The sequence below is a fragment of the Gnatocerus cornutus genome, chromosome 9, assembly GCF_029298725.1.
Source record: "Gnatocerus cornutus isolate USDA-ARS CGAHR chromosome 9, icGnaCorn1.1, whole genome shotgun sequence".
Lineage (NCBI taxonomy): Eukaryota > Metazoa > Arthropoda > Insecta > Coleoptera > Tenebrionidae > Gnatocerus > Gnatocerus cornutus.
The window spans coordinates 12,080,009-12,100,194 of NC_142241.1; the positions used below are offsets into that span (position 1 = coordinate 12,080,009).

General features: G+C 34.1%; 2 protein-coding genes across 4 annotated transcripts in view; one reads left to right on the forward strand and one right to left on the reverse strand.

Annotated features, from left to right (window-relative positions):
* The window catches only part of Hs3st-A (Heparan sulfate 3-O sulfotransferase-A), a 44,238-nt gene extending 30,999 nt beyond the window's left edge, over window positions 1-13,239 (forward strand). For both annotated transcript variants that reach the window (XM_088046452.1, XM_088046451.1), the window contains exons 3-4: window positions 1,973-2,441; window positions 6,883-13,239. In XM_088046452.1, the coding sequence (XP_087902578.1) occupies window positions 1,973-2,441; window positions 6,883-7,446 (1,033 nt within the window). In that variant the 3' untranslated portion in view covers window positions 7,447-13,239. The remainder of the gene's footprint in view (window positions 1-1,972; window positions 2,442-6,882) is intronic.
* LOC148168886 (BMP-binding endothelial regulator protein-like) overlaps window positions 13,239-20,186 on the reverse strand; it is a 42,107-nt gene continuing 35,159 nt past the window's right edge. For both annotated transcript variants that reach the window (XM_088046448.1, XM_088046447.1), the window contains 5 exons: window positions 18,579-18,678; window positions 18,354-18,530; window positions 15,101-15,537; window positions 14,888-15,044; window positions 13,239-14,785 (listed from right to left, as the gene is read on the reverse strand). In XM_088046448.1, the coding sequence (XP_087902574.1) occupies window positions 13,857-14,785; window positions 14,888-15,044; window positions 15,101-15,537; window positions 18,354-18,530; window positions 18,579-18,678 (1,800 nt within the window). In that variant the 3' untranslated portion in view covers window positions 13,239-13,856. The remainder of the gene's footprint in view (window positions 14,786-14,887; window positions 15,045-15,100; window positions 15,538-18,353; window positions 18,531-18,578; window positions 18,679-20,186) is intronic.

Consider the following 20,186-nt stretch of genomic DNA (forward strand, 5'->3'; position numbering starts at 1 on the left):
ATATGACTTTAAGTCAATTTTCATAATAGTATATTATGAAACGCGTTTCATAATGAACATTTTGCCGCACGCACGTTTTTAGGACACGACGAGCGCAACGAGGAGTGTCATAAAGTAGTAAGTGCGGCAAAATGCATTATGAACAAGTATCATACGCAATTTTTTCTATTTCGCCTAATTTTAAACGAAAAAACTTGATTTCGAAATCTAGGGAATTTTAGGGTAGTTGGCATTTGCAAAATGTTCAGGAAAAAAAATCGAAGTAGCTAAATCTAATTTCAGTCAGTTTGACAGGTGTGACGTTTTGAGGTTACCGGAGCGCTAGAGAGCCAAGAGAGCGAAAATGTTGATCATGATCATGATGGTTCTCTTGCATCCAAAGAGTTTTTCTCTGATAAATTATTAAGCCAAGTACAACAAGAAATAATAGTGTATTGATCGATTTGTCATGGTTTTTCAAAACCAAAATCTAAATTGTCAACGTTGACGGCAGGGGGACGGTTTGGGTGCTGCAAGAAGAAGAACAATATATGCTCCTGGATACATTGCCACGGGATTGGTTCATTACGATACCGAAATACGCTCAAACGCGTATTGAAATATCTTCATTATGAACGCGAAATAGAAAAAAAAATTACCTTACCTTAATAAAAAAAAATTATAGAATAGAAGAAAAATCTAAATGTTTTTTCTTTAATTTGGTATACTAAAAAAATAACTAAATTTTTGTCATCATGCTCATTACTGTCAGTACCAAGATTTGCCGAAAAGAAGCTCAAAAGAAAAGTAAAAAATAAGTGTAATAAAAGTGTTTAATTTTTGAATTGCTCTTACTGTTATCTATGGCAACTTTAATCTGAATCAGGATCATCGAACGAAATTTAGACTAGTTCAAAATTCTCAGTCTCAATTAAATAGAAATTTGGATCAATTTTAACTAAATTTAAGGAATCATAACTTTGATGTGTTCAAAGGTTACTTAAGTTACTACTAATTTCATGTACTCATTTATATAAATCTAATCTGAAGGGAATGAATCAAGAAACGTTATACAAAAAAAAAACAAAATACATATTAATTCTGACACAAAGAACTTTTTATTATTATTAGAATAGCAGACAAGAAAATATGTGCCCAAGATAACTTTTAACTTCAAATTTCAAATTTGTAGCCCACTACAAATCTTTTGCTCCTTGCATAAGCAGCTTCATTCGGTGGACGCGGAATTCTTAGTTTTAGATAAAAATAATTTTGTGATAAAGAAAAAAAAATATGTAAAGTGAGTTGGGGTAATAACTCACCTTACATCATTTTTTTTTATATAAATTAATAATTATTAAAAAAAGTTATTAAAAAAATATATATTTATTTAAAACTAAGACTACCAGATAGTTAGGTAAATGAAAACGACAGAAATTTACCTATATCGAGTTCAAAAATTTTACCATCATTTTTTTTTAAACGGTTTCACCGATTTACATAAAATTTTGCACACACTATCGTGAGATGATTTTAAATGCTTTTGCACTCAAATTAGGAGTTTTTTCATATCTCAAAAACTTAACGTCCTGGAAATTTTTCAAGGTCACCATCGCGTTCTTCCATCAAAATTACATAGGGTGCACTAATTTTTATCAAGACTTCTATTTTAACTTCTATTTTGTCGACGAGTGTTATTGATTATAAATTACAGAGCGTAAAAAGATGAAAATTTCTCCGGCTCCGGCGCCCATAAGATGTTATCTTCTTTAAACGAATCTTAAGATAGAATTGTGTAAAAAACAAAACAAAGCCTCGATTTAATATTCCGGTAAATTTCCTTCATTTAGCTGCAGTTTTCCAGCCGCAACAACCTGTGCCCCATGATTAAATTAAATTTAAACATACGCAAAGCAGGCATTTAGAATAATCATCGCGTCTCATTTGTACATTTCGGTGTTATCTTGAGCCGTAATAAATTTTTCGGTTCCAGATGGTTGCCTCGCGCAGCAATGAGGTCCGTGGAGGGCGATCCGTCAGACTGCGTCCTCGTCGTGGGGGTCTCCCGACCGAAAATGGCGTTGGCCATCTTAACCGTCATGCTAATTTCTCTCTTCTTGACATTTCACTTGATCTACGACAGCGCCCTAAACAGCTTACAAACGAACAACCAAGATCATACACGACCACCTCTACTTCTTTTATCCAGGAGATTATATCCTGCTGCGGCTCGCCGGTTACCGCAAGCTATCATCATGGGCGTGAGAAAATGTGGGACGCGAGCACTTTTAGAGATGCTGTATTTGCATCCGATGGTGCAGAAAGCTTCCGGAGAAGTGCATTTCTTCGACAGAGATGAGAATTATAATAAGGGATTGGAGTGGTATAGGATGCAGATGCCGCATTCTTATTACGGCCAGATCACCATCGAAAAGAGTCCCAGCTATTTCGTCACGCCTGAAGTAAGTACGACACGTCCTGTCCCAATTAAAAGTAACAAACTTAAATTAGGAGGATAATAAAGCTTTTAAAATATTCGATATCTCCATTCGTGATTAACGAGCAAAGTTCTTTCTCTCTTAGATAATTTTTCACAAAATCTGATCCTTCTTTATTAATCTAAAGTTTTGCAATACTGACTTGTAACTCAATTAGTAATTTCTGGCAGTGGGAAATGAATTTTTAAGCTTTGTGTGAAAAGCATTTTCACTTTACCCAGACCGAGTGGTTAATCGAAACCGCAAAAAACTTCCGAGATGTATCTTCATGAATTATTTAAAACAACTTTATCCTCAACATGCTACGGTAATACAACCACGGAACACACATAGATGTGGCAGATATAGCATGAAATTAGTATGCGTTATGAGGCATAAATATAAAAAATGTAATCACCGAATCGATAGAAATTTTCCTTCCATGAGATTGATGTTAGGTACAAGCCACTCGATAAATAATTAATGTCAATTAGGAGTGTATTTAGTAGCGCAAAAGTTGACAATTCAATTTAAATGAAGTCATTAGGGCGTCTTTTACCGCCTCGACGTAACAATTTTCACACTCTTCACATTAATTGCAATTTAATTGAACCTGTTTTCCAGCAGAATCATTCCAAATTAACATTAATCCGATTAGGTGTTGTGAAAAATTGCTTCGACTAAAATTAGATACCGATTAGATTAGGACTGGGGAAAACTTGTTTTTCTCTTTTACGAATGTAGGTGTCCGGTGACCAAACTCTATTACTTTTTTACGCTCTTCTGATTTAAATATTATTACAATCTATGGCGCATTTGCAGATAATTAAATTGTAATAGTAGTCTCGGAACGTAGATACAAATGCAATAATTGAATAATAAGCTACTGCGTTATTTTTATAAAATAATAAGAGGTCGCAACAAGGGTAGGTCTTATGCAAATTGAATATCGCATGCATATTTACCATAAGCTTTCTTCCAGATGTTAACTTAGCAAACACATTAATTTTTTCTCATTTAGCAGAAAAATAAATGAATGTAAAAACTGTTTGTTTTACTTTCAGTATTTGAAGGTAAATCTTCTGTTTAATATTGTTATAATTACATAAAACATGATCATAAAAAATACGTGCGCCCTGAATACAACAGATACAGGTAAAATTTTCCGAAAATAGCTTATTGATTACTGTTAATTACTTACTCTATTCATAGGCTTGATATTTTGTTACATACAGGTATGTAGCAATTAATTTTGTGTATAAAAACAAGCACACAAATGAATTAATTTTAAAAAATCTGAATTTTGCAAACCTTTCGATTAGATATTCATTATTTATCAACTTTACAAATTTTATGTTCAGCTGAAAAAATGATTCTATTGAAACCGAAAACATTATTTAACCAAAGTGTCTTTTCATCTTGAAAAGGCAACTAATTAAAGTTTAAAGTAACTAAATCAATAAAATTCTGTGCTGTTTGAATGAGTGGTGTATTATGGTGCTGAAACAACACTTGCTGTTGCTGACAGTTTCTTTACAATTTCTTTGAATTTGTTTATACTCAACGTTTTTCTTCTTCGATGTTGATCAATTTGGACGGATAAAGTGTGAAAATGATACAAAACATTTAGTAAGGGGATTCAATTCAGGAGCTTTTTATCTGCTTCAATTACTATCAGTTTTGTTCGATCGCTGACATTTGTGCTTTTGTTAACGAAAAGTTGACATTTAGTGAAGAACAAGCGATCAAGGGCTGGCTCGAGAGAGATGAACCAGAAAGTGACAGTTTTATGCATTTAATTGCTAAATTTTAATGTAGTTTTGACAGCTTTGAATAAAATTAATTCACTTTTAATTTAATTCACGATTAAATCACTCGCGTTTTAACTTTTACAATAAAACAATAAAATGTCTGGTTTATAACACGAGTTTTCAAATGTTTTAAAAGCCACAAATGCCATGAAGACTATTCTATAATTTTGGTAGTTTTAATGCCAGCGTAATGAAATTTGGGGAACTTGTTACTTTTGAATGGCTAATTCACTGTCCTAAATCTCAAAATTTTAAAGCGACAGGGAAGAATGTTAGAAATTTCCAATTATAGAATGAGCCAAAATTTTTTTATATTTTGCATTCAGTCGTGTAATTTTAGTAGTACTGATGGAAATTATTTTTTGTATTTTGGAATAGATCTAATCTTAAGCTAAAAACAGTTTTTTTGCGCTCTCGTATGACATTGTAAAAATTGAGATTGCGGTATTTGCCGCTTTTAGACGACGATTTACCAGTAGGTAATGCTGATTTATCAAAATTCTTGCAGTTTCTGTGACATATCGAACAAGAACTGTCATGTTTGTCAAATTATCACCAAATTGTGGAAGCGTAATCAATATATAATTGGTGATAATTTGATAGTTGTTTGACGTGTTGCAGGAATTGCAGGAATGCAAAAAATCAGCACTGTATAAATTGCTTTACTAAATGACCAATCACAAAGTTGTACATATTTTAAATTTGTCAGCGTCTACCATAAATCCGCTGCAGGAAAAATTTTAATATTTATTTATTAACTTTAAAATTTCAGATATTTTGAGTTTTGGAATTTATAGATTTAAAAAAAATCAGCGTTTCGTAACTAACTTTGCTGAATGACCAATCACAGCTTCATTTAAAATTGAGCGCGTACAAAATTCTCCGTAGGAAAAATAAAGTTTACATATTTTAATATTTTTTCTGATAAGTTCGTCTATTTTTACTTCAAGTTAATTTAAGTCAATGTAATCAGACCTATTTTACGAATCAGCTTGATTTTTTATGAAAATGAAAAACGCGCGACGTGCATTTGATAATAATAATAATAATAATTTATTGACGCCACTAATAGCCATTACATAATCAAACATTTAACATTTAACAAATAACCAGAAAGAACACAACATAACATAACATTACAACATTTTTTTTTAACTTAGACTTAAAAATTTCAATTGAGTTATACCGAAACAAATCAATATCTGCATCATTGCAAGACTGCAATAGTATATTCATTGGAGAAAACTTAACATAATTTTGTTTAAAAATCTTAATGTGAAAAACAGGCACCGATCTACTCCTATAGCAAGGTATGTGAAAGTAGATATTGTGAATAATATCATCAGCATCAATATAATTATTTAAAACATTAAAAATAAAACAAATACGCATGTCTTGTCTTCTTAGATCGAGCTTGGGCAGTTGTAAATAACTAAGAGCCATATCATAATCTGACAATAAAGCTCTTGGAAGTTTCCATTTAATGAACTTAAAAAATTTATATTGCACGTTCTCAATTCTGTCGATGTGAACTTTATAAAACGGTGACCAGATCACACTGCCATATTCAAGAATGGGCCTTACCAAGGTCATGTACAGAATTTTCATTGTACTGATGTTCTTGAAATCGCGACAATATCTTTTGACACATCCTAATACTTTGTTGGCCTTACTTATCACATGGTCATAGTGATAAGTGAAACAAAGTTTATCATCAAGAAAGATTCCAAGATCTTTAACAACTGTCTTAATTTGAATTTGACATTCATTTAATGTATAAATAGGTAAAGTAGAGACCATTTTCCTACTGAAATTAATCACACAACATTTGTCAATATTTAGAAACATATGATTGACTCTGCACCAATTATTTAAAGCATCAAGATCTTTTTGCAAAAGTTTGACATCATTTGGGTTTTGAACAACGGTAAAAATTTTCAAGTCATCAGCAAATAGGCAATAGTTGCATTTGAAATTTAAACCTATATCATTAACAAACAGATGTCATCTTAATTATTTCTTTTTTCGAACTTTTTCAAGTTTTCTTTTTTACAAACTCTTTTACAAACGAAGCAACCTAAGAGACAAAGGACGGTTTGAATATCTGTTGGGTATTTTATTGGTTTTGCAGTAGTTAGGAAGTTACATGTAGTTCTCTAATTGAATTATGTTTACATTGTAGATATTACATGCAGCCCTTAGTTTTCGTACTGAGCTTGACATTCTAGAAAGGCATCTTTTAGTCATTTCAAGTTTGATAACTATCATCACATTACAACGTGCTTTTTTCATAGCTATTTAATTACAGGAATTGGAATGTTCCGTTCGAAAACATAAAATTCTCCTCAGTAAAACGAGTAGATAAATGACACCTTTGTGAACTCCTGATGTGCTTTAAAATTGCAAGTTTTAACGACTAACATAATTTTCTGTGCACTTGGGTCATTACAGGGCTAGCGGCTAAGGGTAGAATTAGCTTCTCCACTCTAATGTGTCGCAATTCTTCATTGGTTCGAATTATTTGATAAATTTGACGCTCGTGCACCCTCAAATAAATTAGAGGATTGTAATAAACCCCGAAATAATGCATGGTTTACATTGTGGTATGGTTGCAGGTCCCGGAACGAATCCGAGCGATGAACGCCAGCGTAAAGCTCTTACTAATAGTTCGTGAGCCCGTGACCAGAGCCATATCGGATTACACCCAACTCCGAGCCAACGCAGCGACGGCATCCCCAACGCTAGCAACTCCGCCTCCTAAATCCTTCGAGAGCCTATCACTCTTCCCCAACGGCTCCATCAACGAGGCATACCGACCCCTGGCTATTTCCGTTTACCATAACTACCTACACAGGTGGCTGGAAGTGTTCCCTCGTGAACAAATCCTCGTAGTCAACGGAGACCTCCTCATCGAAGATCCAGTGCCCCAAATCCAGAAAATAGAACGCTTCCTAAAGTTAGAACCCAGGATAGGCACACATAATTTTTATTTCAACGAGACCAAAGGATTTTACTGTCTGAGGAACGAAACGTCCGACAGATGTTTGAGAGAAACCAAAGGCAGGAAACATCCAAGGGTCGATCCCAACGTCGTCTCCAAACTGAGGAGGTACTTTGGGGAGCACAATCAAAAGTTCTACGAGCTGATCGGGGAGGATCTCGGATGGCCAGAAGAATAATGGAAATTTTTTCATTGTTTTGTTGTACATATCGTTCAATACCGGGGTCGGTGGGGAAGTCTCGACTCTGAAGAGGAATTTCTTACAAATTTGTATATACTAGGTGCTCTTAGAGATAGTGCGAGGTTTTTACGATAAGATGCCTAAGTTGGCGCCTACTTAGAAAGGCGCTTAGAAAACGCAGCGGTCCAGTAATATTTCGCTTTATAAAACCCACCTAGGTATACGGAGATACGAAACCCGGGCAAGAGACGCCGTTTTCAAAAAATACAGACTGAAAATGCACCGTTTAAATTCAAACGAGAGTATTTTTATTGCAAATTTTCATCAATATTACAATTTACAAAATAAATAGTTTGTTTTCCAATATCATTACATCAGTGACGATGAAAATGAAACCTTACCAATATCTCGTTAACCAAACATATTGCGCAATGATTGGAATTTTACAGTCATTTCTAAACCAGTTAATTGGATTGAAGGTTCATTCCGATAAATTTAATTAGCGCTAATCATATTTAATATGCAAGAGTAATTAGTAACTGGTAACTTGTAGAGGTAACTCATTATTATTGAAGAGACATACAGTAGGATTTCGATAACTCGGGTGGCGGATTATTCGTTGCAGAGTAGAACATTAAAAGAAAATGCCATCTTTGAAATGCAGGTCGTCCCAGAACTCCCGAAGAACCCGTTAATCATATATTCTGTCTCGCATTCTGAGAATAACCTGAAGAAAAAAAAGTTTTTCAACTGATTAGATTTTAGAAATTTCCAATTATAGAATGAACCAAAAATTTTTATATTTTGCACTCGGCCTATAATTTTTGTAGGTTTAATGCCAGCGTAATGAAATTTGAGGGAATTGTTACTTTCGAATGGCCAATTCACTGTTCTAGACCTCAAAATTTTAGACCGACAGGAACAAATTTTAGAAATTTCCAATTATAAAATGAGCCAAAAATTTCAAGTATTTTGCAATCGGCCCTGTAATTTTGGTAGTTTTAATGCCAACGTAATGAAATTTAGGAAACTTGTTATTTTTGAATGGCTAATTCACTGTTCTAAATCTCAAAATTTTAAAGCGATAGGAATGAATTTTAGAAGTTTCCAATTATGGAATGAGCCAACAATTTCCAATATTTTGCAATTGGCCCTGTAATTTTGGTAATTTTAATGCCAAAGTAATAAAATTTGAGAATCTTGTTACTTTTGAATGGCTAATTCACTGTTTGAAATCTCAAAATTTTAGAGCGACAGAAACGAATTTTTGAAATTTCCATTTATAGAATGAGCCGAAAATTTTCCAATATTTTGCAATCAGCCCTGTAATTTTGGTAGTTTTAATGCCAGCGTAATGAAATTTGAGGGGCCTGTTATTTTTAAATGGCTTATTCATTGTTTTAAATCTCAAAATTAAACATTACAAGAAAATGCCATCTTTGAAATGCAGGTCGTCCCAAAACTCCCGAAGAACCCGTTAATCATATATTCTGTCTTGCATTCTGAGAATAACCTAAAGAAAAAAAAGTTTCTCAACAGATTAGATTTTAAATTAGAGCAAATACAAGTTAATAATACAAGTTAATCAATCATAGACGACATAATTTCAAGTGCACCAATTACAATTCCCATTCTAAGTAACTAGCAATGAATATCTCAAAAATTATTAATTAAACGTGTTTGATTGGTTAACTTTAAACTGTTCTAAAATTTAAAGGGTTTAGTTTTTTTTTCGCAGGTCTTAGAATAGCAGACAGTTTTTGGACACCTGTATGTAATTTTCTCCAGATGTTATTTTGTATTTAATACTTAAATTTTAGACTTCTTGTCCGCAAAGTACTTTAAAAAATACGTTTTTCTTATTTTTTTTGAAATGACATCCCAAAATTTTTCCTCAAAAATTTCGCATCAACAAGCACTTGAGCGTGCAATATATCAATAGAATATTTAGGCAAACGACATAATAAGTATTTCATTGTATAAAAATGAGAAAAACAAAAGAAAAACAAAGCAAGGTGTCAGGATTTTTTGAAAAACATGTTTAATCTAAGTTTATCAGAGCAATTTAAAAAAAAAAAAGCAGTCATTCGGGCGACGCTCAATCCCGGCCTGCCCGGATAATCGAGATCGTACTGTACTTTAATTGTTGAAAATTTAGTAGTTTAAGCCGGACTTAACCACAGGCTAACTTGAGCTTAAAGCTCCCATTTTTTAACTTAACTTGGCTTAAGTTCAAAGCTTAAAAAATAGTTTGAAACTGAAATTTTATAACTTAAATTATGTATTCAAACCTAAATTCACTTAAAAAAAGTTTATATTATAAATTTTATCATACTTCAACTTTCATATTTTATTATGTACTTTGATAGCATGTGACGGAATACACGCGACATGTAGGCAGCCTTTGCAATGTAAAATCTGTTGGTAGCCCTGTCATATCAAAGTGTCGCAAGATATGCGAACATGTCATGCTTGACACAAATAACAGTGCGACCAACCGATAAAATCAAAATAAGGCCTCCTAGACACGATATTTAATCTTAAAAGTATTTGAAACATCACAAAACTGGAAAATAATGAGAAAATTAGTTTTGATAGAAATTGAGATAACCGCACTAGTTTTACCACACTTGATAGACCCACTAGTTTTCTCATTGTTATAAAAGCTCTCCTTTTTGAAAGTGATGCATGTTCCTGTTTAAATTGAGGGTGCTGTCATACACTCCCCACTTTTTTATTTCGGCGCATATTTTTGGAAAACGGCGTCTCAAACTTTCGCCCAAAATGAGCACAACTCAAAGTTTTGTGAGATAAAACGCGGCCTTAATGTGTATTGAATTATAAATCATCCAACAAGGTGGAGCTTTTCTCCGCGTGAAAGTTTGTTAGGAAGAGGTTGATAGTGTTTAAAAGTAGTCGACTTCCTGCTTGTCTACAGGAGTTTAGGTAACTTATTGCAACCATTCTCGCTCTATAGTCTAAAACAACCGAGGCATTGTCTAGCCGACAGGAGCACAAAGTGTGCACAATGTTTGCTCAATTATTGTACAATTTATATTAGTTATGACACGAGAGCGTGTCACCCAAAGAAGAAAACAACACATATCACAAAACATATCATTATTCACAGGGTGTTGGAGGTTTGACTGTTAAAGTTAAAGTTTGGCAGTCAAGACTGCGAACCCCCTGTATAAGAACCAGTTATTTTTGAAGGGAATATGCTTATTGTGGACCCGGTTTTTTCGTTGGATCATATTGATCAGTGCCTTATTTACTTTTACAATTTTGTAGTCCACATTGGAACTTGTTAACTGCGGTATTTTCATATTCACACTTTTATCCTAAAATGATTTGCCACTGCTACAGGATCCTCTGTTATTTATTCAAATTTATACAGTGTGAATAAAATTCACGTTACTGCACGGCACCCAATGTTAACAGTTGCTCTCGCGAGTGTAAATATGAAAATATCAAGAGAATTTAGTTGAGTTCAATTTACACAACTGTTTTAATCCGAAACTCTTCAGGAAAGTTATGTTTTATTGTCATGTTTAACGTGTTCTACAAGTTGTGTATCTTTTTAATTAAATTTAGGGCGACGTTGATTAACCGAAACAGTTTTGGAGCAACAGATGGGGGAATTGGGAGCTAAAATTATGCACAAAAATTAGATGTAAGTAGGATAGTTGCGAAAGTAGAAACACCAGGAAAATGCTGACAGGGTCAATTATAATTACCAAATATTGGCTAATAGTTCCACGATATGTTAAAATTTCCATTCATTGTTACATTGAGATTATACATATCATATCAATTTTTATACATTTAGATAAGTAGCGTTTAACTTTCCACAGCTTTGTTAAAGATTTCATAACTAGGAAATTGAAGTAGAAATGTGTAACTATAAAAACTCTTTCTATTTTTATTGTAAACTGAATCTGCAAACTGATTTTTGGCTTGACGATCATTTAATCACTTATTTAAATTGAAGATTACTGAATTTGATTGACGAAAACAGTCAAATGTCATTGTAACGTCGAATTTAATGCTTAATCAGCGTTTACAGAAGCTAAATTAAATTGTTAATTAGATCAAATATTTAACACCATACGTTAAAAAGACATGACTCAAATGTCAGCAAATTAGTTGCGTGCGCTAATTTCAATTAAAAATTTAAGTGCGCTCTATAGAAACTAAATTAAATCTTAAAATCAACTTAAATATTTGACACCATGTTAAAGTCATATGTGACTGCTTTTCCACCAATGAAATATCGGCATTGGTCCAATTAGAGCGAGATTATTTTAATTTCAATTAAATTATTGTACAAGGTGTTTATAAATGTTTCTAGCATCGAGGGTGGCTATGAAATGTCAACGCTTGTTACTAATGTGGGTTTAAATTTTTCAACTGACATTTGTAGTTAACCTCAATCATTGAACAAAGTTAGTTTTGAAAACAAACTGTTCAAGTTGTGGTTTGAAGCCTGGAAAATCTAAAATTTTGACACAAAACCGTAACTGAAAAGTAGACGTAAGTGACATTTGAAATAATTGTGAATATAGTTATACTCACTATGAAAACAAAGCGGCAAAATAGCGCATGACAGGAATTCCAAAGCCCCCCTTGATGCTAGAAACATTTATAAACCGGACCTTGGTAACAAAGTTGTGGAAAATTAACTTTTCTTGCACACCAAAGGCTGGCTGAAGTTTTCGTTCAGTGCTTAGAATATATGGAGAAACTAGACAGCAACGCATAGAAACACCAAATTAGTGTAAAATTCGTCGAAATCTTTCGGTTAATGAACGTCATGATCGCACACATTCTGTACATTTAGCATTTACATCAAATAATGCCATAACAACTTAGGGTACAAAACTAGTTTAAATTTTAAGAAAAAGAAGAGGCTGCTATAACATATCAAATATAAGAAACTACCACACATATCAAAAATGTGATGAAATTTATCGATTTTATGTACATATTGTACACCGTTATGGTTATGAGTTTGGGAAAGCGAAAGCACTCTGTAAGCGAATTCTAGACGAGTAATTATCCGTTGATTTATTCTATCTTTTGATGTGAATAATTTTTAGAGTAATCCTAGAGTTAGTGTAAGATACTATAGTTGATTTTTGCTGCAAATTGCTTTTACGAAAAATCCCTGTCATCACGTCCTTGTAACTTTTCATATCTGTCAATCTGCTATCTCGTATCCTATATCTACTACTCTATAGTCTGTCACTTTTTAAATGTCGTAGTGTAGTCTTAAAAGGATTATTTTAAAAAGGTGTTAACATGTATAGATATCTATGCGGGTAGTATTTTTAATCCGTTATTACTACTAAACAGTATTTGAAGAGATTTTATGAAGATGTTGAATAAATTATGTATACAAATTTTGATCAAAGACTGTTACCGAAACTTGTATATTTATGGACACGTTAGCGACATCTTCATGGAACTACCAGACCGATAGTTTATGCTTTAACTAGGAAATCGTTAATTTCTTTAAATTTTTAAATGTAATAGAAAATACACTGTTAAATATACGCACTACCGATGGGGGTATAATTGACAAGTTTCGTTTTTATATAAAATTGAGATTTTAGCTAATGAAATTTTATATGTGAACATCTCACACTTATTTGAACCGATTCCTTAGTTAAGTAGGTCATACCAAATGCAATAATAATTTCGTTCAAATTCGTGTGCGATGGCTATTTTTAAATTATTTCTACCTAAAATCCATGTATTTGTGGGTAAATAAATGTGATGAGAGCAGAAGAGGTTCATCCTTTATTATCTAGTTTTTAAAACAAGTATGGAAATTTTTAAAAAATACTACGATAAAAAATAAATAAAGTAACATTAAAATACAACGTGAGATTTCCTAACTTACGGTTAGAGCGTCGGGTACTAAATAAAATAAATATTAGAGGTACGACTTATCTGAAAACGAACTTACATGGATAATGGAAATAGGTACATATTCTTAGGGTGCTACATTTACAAGATAAATACACATCAATTGGGACCATCCATTGACCAACAGTGGCAAGTTGAAAGAAGCAGAGTACATAAAACATTTAGGAACAATTTTTACATTACACTTATATTACACAGAAGAGATCTTTAAATATAGAATACTAAAACGTATATACAAACAATTGTTTAAAATAAAACAATTCTAAATTAAGAGATTCAAGCAATACATAACTCTCTTTGGTACAGAATATTAAGTTAATTTGCAATGTCTATTGCTTGAGCGGGTGCTGCAAACAATCATAACTTGTAATCCACTCTTGAATTAATTAGAATAATACTCAAAAAATATGTACAATGACGTTAGCTACAAGCGCCGGCAAATACTGAAGTTGACTAGCTGACTCTACTTCGAATCCTCACTGTATCAAAGGAGGTCTCGTTTTATTAAAACTTTTGTGCTTTAGGATCTTCTCAAAGTCCGCAGGCATGAAAGACCTCTTGGACGATTTCGGCCTTTTTATAGTGCGCTCGTCACAGAAACTCTTCGTTTTCCAGTCCTCTGGGATTTTTACTCCCAATTTCTCACATTCTCTAGCATAAGCCATCAGGCTATCACAGTAACACTTACCATTGGGACATTTACACATGTCCATCTTGCACGTCTTGTAATACTTGTAATAGTTTAATTCGCATTCCCCAAACAATTCCGAATTTCTGAGATATTTGCATCCGTACTTTTTGTCCATTCGATGATTGTTGCAGAAGTACGACCGCGCTAGTTGCTTGTTACTCTTATTCCAGGCGGCACAAGTACTCTTCGAGCCCACACACCAAGACCCACCAAAACTTAAAATTTCATTCTCATTATCTTTAACCAAATGACCTCTCTTTGTCTTCAGTTCATCCTGGACGTTTCCATTGAAATTCCCACAAAGACCACACAATTTGTTCTTGTAAACCGCCGGCACGGTCACTTCTAAGAAGCTTTTGCCGCTCCAGAAGACTTTTATGCCGTTTTGGAGATAAACTTCAACGTTTCCATTCTTCTTCTCGATGCGGAGTTTATCGTCTTTTTTGTACGGAAGGGTTATCTTCTTGCGGTTGAGCTTGATGCGACCTTTTTGTTGGAGGTTCAGGCGGAGATCTCCATAGCGGATAGCCACTCGCTTCGTTAAAATAAAGGACCTGGAGGTTTTGTTAGGGTAGTCATTAGCGACGCGTATTGAGAAACTTTGGGTTTTGCATTCGGAAATTAGCATGTATTTGCCCAGGCCTTGGAACGTGTACAATTTCCCGTCGAAGGTTTTGTAGTGCGGGTCGCCGAACACCGTGCAGACGCCCTCCACTGAAAATAAATTCATCTTAAGAAGTGCAAAAACCTCCGTAAACAACATATTATAAAACTTATAAATATTTCATTAGTACCAAAACAAACAAGTTTTTTTACCTTCCACACATCTCTTGCAGCACTCTCCAGGCACATCCATGAGTTTGGTCCCCGGAGCGCAGGGCAACGTGACGTTACACCTCGTCATAGCGCACATGGGCATGCCTCCCTTACATTTACAAGACTTGCAAGGATCCAACGCCCACGACTGACCATCCTACCTAGCAAAAAGAAATTTAAAATTTTGTTCTTTTTCCGGTGCTAAAATCTTGCCTTGTAAACCACTCCTGCGTGGCTACACTGACTCGTCGCCTGCTCTGGCTTGATGCACTCCTTGCAACAACTCCCTTGGACCGTCTTCTGGAGATCCGGCGCGCAATCCAGGATGGGACAAGCCGGCCGTTGACAAATCGAAGTTTCATCCTGACAAGTGCAGTTGGTGCATTTGTCGAGGCTGAGTTTCTGGCCTTCCCACCGGAAACTCTTCTGGAGGCGACAGCTTTTGGGAATGCTCATGACGGAACGGGTGTCGCGGCAAACAGGGCAGCATTCTCCAGGGGGGTGGTATTGCGTCGCAGGCGTACACTGGAGGACAGGGCAGGCTTTCTTTGAACAGGTCATTTTGCCGTGGTGACAACGGCACTTCAAGCAAGGATCGTCAGAGATGACGTCGCGGTCGTCGGTTGTTTCTTGACCGTTGATCCTACACTCTGGAAGGGGAGGAAGACGCTTTATCCACTGAATTAATTCTGTGGCTTAGTGCAAGAAAGGCCAATCTCGAAAACTATGATATTGAGATAATAACTATGGATTTAATAACTGTCGTTGAACAGTGCTGTTGCAGGATTTAACGTTGAAAAAAATCCTTTCTTTTCTACTTTCTTATTTACATTTATTTATACTACATATTGAACAAATGAACTCCAAAAAAATTAAAAAAAAATTATTAGATGGCCCCTTTTTGTTTAAAAGATATTTGCTAAAATGGTCAGATTGGCGCTTTCAAATCTCCATATCTGATGAAATAGCGCAATGTAAAAACGGTAATTTTAGAACTTTTTCGTTACGTTTAATGTAAAAAAACCCTAATTCTAATACAATTAATGGTGGGTTTTCCAACTTTTAGTTCACTTATAGTTAAGCAACTGACAGTTAAAATTAGCTAGAAGTTCACTTCTAAGTAAAAATTTAAGTGTTTTTTCACAATATTTCAGCTTATAGTTAACCAAAATAGTTATTTGGGTACCAAGGTCAAAAAGTGTTTCTTTTTTGGCCGAGCCTTTTTTAATGGCCGAGGCGATAGATAGTCGAGGTCTGAAAGAAATCGAGGGCAAAATGGCACTTTTTAGCAGAAGATTTTTAAACAAGATTTTTAGGCGACATCGTTAAATTTACGAGTTAATTAATTTTTATTTATGATTTATTTATTGATTTAATCATTTATAACAAATGAATAATTGTAAATATTTATGAATCCTTCAGAAATGTTCAATTTTCTTTATTTACGTTTGCAGTTTCAGCATGTATAGCTTCACAATTTGTATGAATTGGGTTTGATGTGCTTTTTGATGTTGTTGCAGCAGCACTGCTAGACATGTTCATTTTCAATAAATAATTCAACACGTATTTGTTGCACTTTACAGCAGTTTGTCAATTTGATTTTACCTAAATAATTATTCCTATAAAATTGGGGGTAATATCGGTATCTTGATGTAATATGCAAAACTATGGATATATGGCGCCACCATAGATCGGCCAAAAATGTTTGCGGTCAGAAAAGACTTACTTTTAGGTCGCTTTTGAAGCCTAAAAATTCCATTTTCAGTTTAAGTCGCCTAAAAAATTTGTTATTTTGTCAAAATTTAAATGACGGTTTCTAGTTATTCTTGGCTAATTTTTGACTTTTTTTCCAAACTCCATGAGATCTAGTTACAACATTTCTTGTTTAGATCCGTGATTTCTGCCACATTTCAAGTTTACCATGGGTAAAGGTGTAAAAAAGTAGGAGTTCACAAGATAAGCGCACAATTTTTATAATAATTATCAGCTGCAAACCTACGCATCAGTAAAAAATAACAAAAAATATGCGCATCATGTGTAGATCCTGGCCAGCGAGCAACAATATCCAAAATGTTTAGTCTAGTGACAGTTTGCACGTTGAATGAAAAGTATTGTTTTTGGTTTCTGTATAAACGTATAAATTAAGGTCTAAGAGAAGCCAAGGCCTCAGTCCTTTTTTTTATTGTCTTTGACGTAGTGGATTAATAAAGCCCATTTGAATTCGCGAGTATTTTCGCAAAAACTCAAAAATCGCAAAAAGTTATACTTCTTAGGCGTCACGACGCCACAACTATCTATATTTACATTAGAAGCTATTTTTTTAAATAACATATTGAAAAAATAGCTAACTACAAAACTTAATCTAAAACATCTTATGTAGAAGAAGATTATTTACATTAAACCATCTATAAAGCCCTTTTAAAAGAGTTGCCTCGCTAAGGTAAAATTCTAAAAACCATTCACTTTTTCGGAATTTGGTAGCAACGGTGTGGTATGCAAAGTTTTTATTGAATTATTTATTTATTTATTTATTTATTGAAATAATTTGGGGCCATGTTTTTTTTGACGTAATCTTTGTAGAGCTAGAATTTTAAAAGTTTCTTCCCTCTGAATGGATACTGTATAATTTATTTTGCCTAGACTTGTAGTATGAAATTAAAATTATTTAGGAGTAATAAAAAGCCAATGAAGCCATTATCTATGGGATATTTCCTGTTGATGCTCCTAACTAACTTAAATTAGTTAAAACTAATTGGTTTTTAGGCAATTCAGTTCACGCTAAGTCGCATTCACACTGCAACGTGTAAAGATAAGCAGTTCTTGCATAAAATAAATCATATATTATGAGATTGGCCCCTCAAATATATTTTTTTTGTTTTGACGTTAAAGCAATAAAACAGCATTGTAATGACAGTTTGTTTCCGCTATAAAACAAAAAATCTCAAAATTTTTAGATTGGCCTTTCTTACACTGAGCCACAGAATTAACGAGACACTCAAGCGCGGCGAGATCCTTTTATTTTCGAACGAGTAAGAGGTATCATTAGTGTCCTTTTACGAACGACAAATTTCAGGTCTTCGGCAATGTAAAAAGATTCCAGTAATTATTTTAGATTTAAGTGCTCATGAATAATTTGGGATTATTACGAACATAAATTGATTCAGAATTTTAAACATCGTGGTAATTAAATTAAGTTTCGAAATATTGACCGAGTGAGTTTCCAGTAAATACAACCAATTCCTCTGATTAATTAGCACCCCTTCCGTCACAAAGCATCGTTAATTAATTAATTATGCAAGGGACCGCACTTTTGTTTATTTCCAATTATTCGTCCGTTAAAACTACAAATTGTAATTGAATCGTTGAAAGGATTCTAATTTTAGCCCATTCAAATATAATTAATGACTCGGTGAGAGTCCCCTTTCATAACTTCATTAAAGAACACTAAAAAAAATTGTAATCTTACCAGGACAAGTTTGACAACATTTTCCAGGCTCCGGCGGCAGAGGGTTGGCGCAAGGGGTGTAGCACTGCAATTCTGAAATAGTAACAACCGCCGCTTCGCACCGCATGACTTGGCAAGGAGTTTCAGGATCCGTCCATTCGGTGTAACTTTCATAATGCTTTCCCTTATACATACACCCTGTGACAATAAAAATGAGATTTTGGAAATTAAGGGTTGATTTAGTACCTTTGCATTTGGGGCAACAGTCATCCTTGGTATTCTCCGCCAACATGTGGCAACCGAAGTCTTTTGCGGGGCAGGAAAAATCGCACTCGACGAAGCCGTGCTGGAAGAAATCAAAAATCAAATAAGTAAATGGGAAAATAAATTTCGTTCGTGATTCAGAGGCAATTAGCCTTCCAGACATCTTATCGTCCGTTTTATTGACAAAATCCTCGTTAATACCACATAAGGCCGCCTGTCCAGTTATTAGCATCACTTAAGACAGTGATTTTTCTTTAACCGCGTTAATTCTGTTTGTTTTTTCCATGAAAAATAAGTGAGTTTAGTATTTGGCCCGCTAAGTGGCATTTTTCACGTTCGTTAATGCACTTAGTACCACGTAACAATTTCGGCTTCTTATTAGAGCTATTAAGCGACCTCCTAATGAGTACAAACACACAAGTGTCAATATTTATAACCCAGGTGGAGTAATACAGAGCAAAGTGTGTCATTAGCATGGTCGTCGAAGCGGAAGAAATTTTTTACGCAAAATAAGAGCAAGTTGTTTAAGAAACGGCACCCACTTTATCAAAATCGCCGTCTCAAATCTTAAACATTTAAATTAAGATCAAAGAGTAGCTGTGTATTAACGACTTCTCACACCAGGTGGCACGCGTATAATTTTTACCTGTGCACTTTATATTTCACACGTGTTTATTTGTTCAGCTACATCAAGAACAAGCGGCTTGATATATTGTCTGTTTCAAGAAATCGAGATTTAAATATATTTTCTCAGGGTTTATAAGCGGAACTCACAGCTCGAGTTGCACTTCAGCTTCGCTGTACTTCCAAGAAATTTCTTTTTTGCAACTTCAAGGTTTTTTAGGAAAATTTTCCTTCCGACAACAATGATACCAATACAAACTGTTGAAATTGTTTGTTTGGTAATTTTAAACCTTTCATCTTATTATTGGTGCTGCAGCAGTAACCGCCAATTTAGTGTTTCATAAAAACCTATTTTCTATTTTCAGTAAGTGGCTCTATTTTACTGCAAGTCTGGGTACATTAAAACCTTTGCCAAGAAACTCCAGAAATGAAAAACATTTTTAATTTCTTTTTGTTTTGGGTGCGATCATTTTAAGTAAATACAAACAATTACATTTTCGTAAATATTATTATTGGAGGGTTCTTTAAAGACTAAATAAATGTGGCCCAATCAAATCCAGCCCATTTTAATTGCCTTTAATACTTATTTTTGAAGGCGCCAAATTTAAAATGCGGCTCTGTCATTGGTCGATCCGCAACTGTCGCCTTTGTCAAATTGTAACAGCATCAGCAATTAACTTTTTTTTGTTATTTTCAGTACAGATTGGCAGATATTTTATTGTAAGGCGGAGCTCCTTGCTATCAGTCCATTCTCCGGTGTAAATTGTCGAAAATCCTTGGGTATAAATGAGGTTTTCAATTCATTCGGGAAAAAAATTGAATGTAGCAATTTTTGAGGTTAACATGTTGTCAAAGATGGGTGAGCCATCTATTATCCAAAATTAGCAAGTATCCATTACAGATATTTAAGTTATCCCTTTCACATCCTGTTGATTTGTAAAATTGCTCTTGTAAATCGTTAAATTA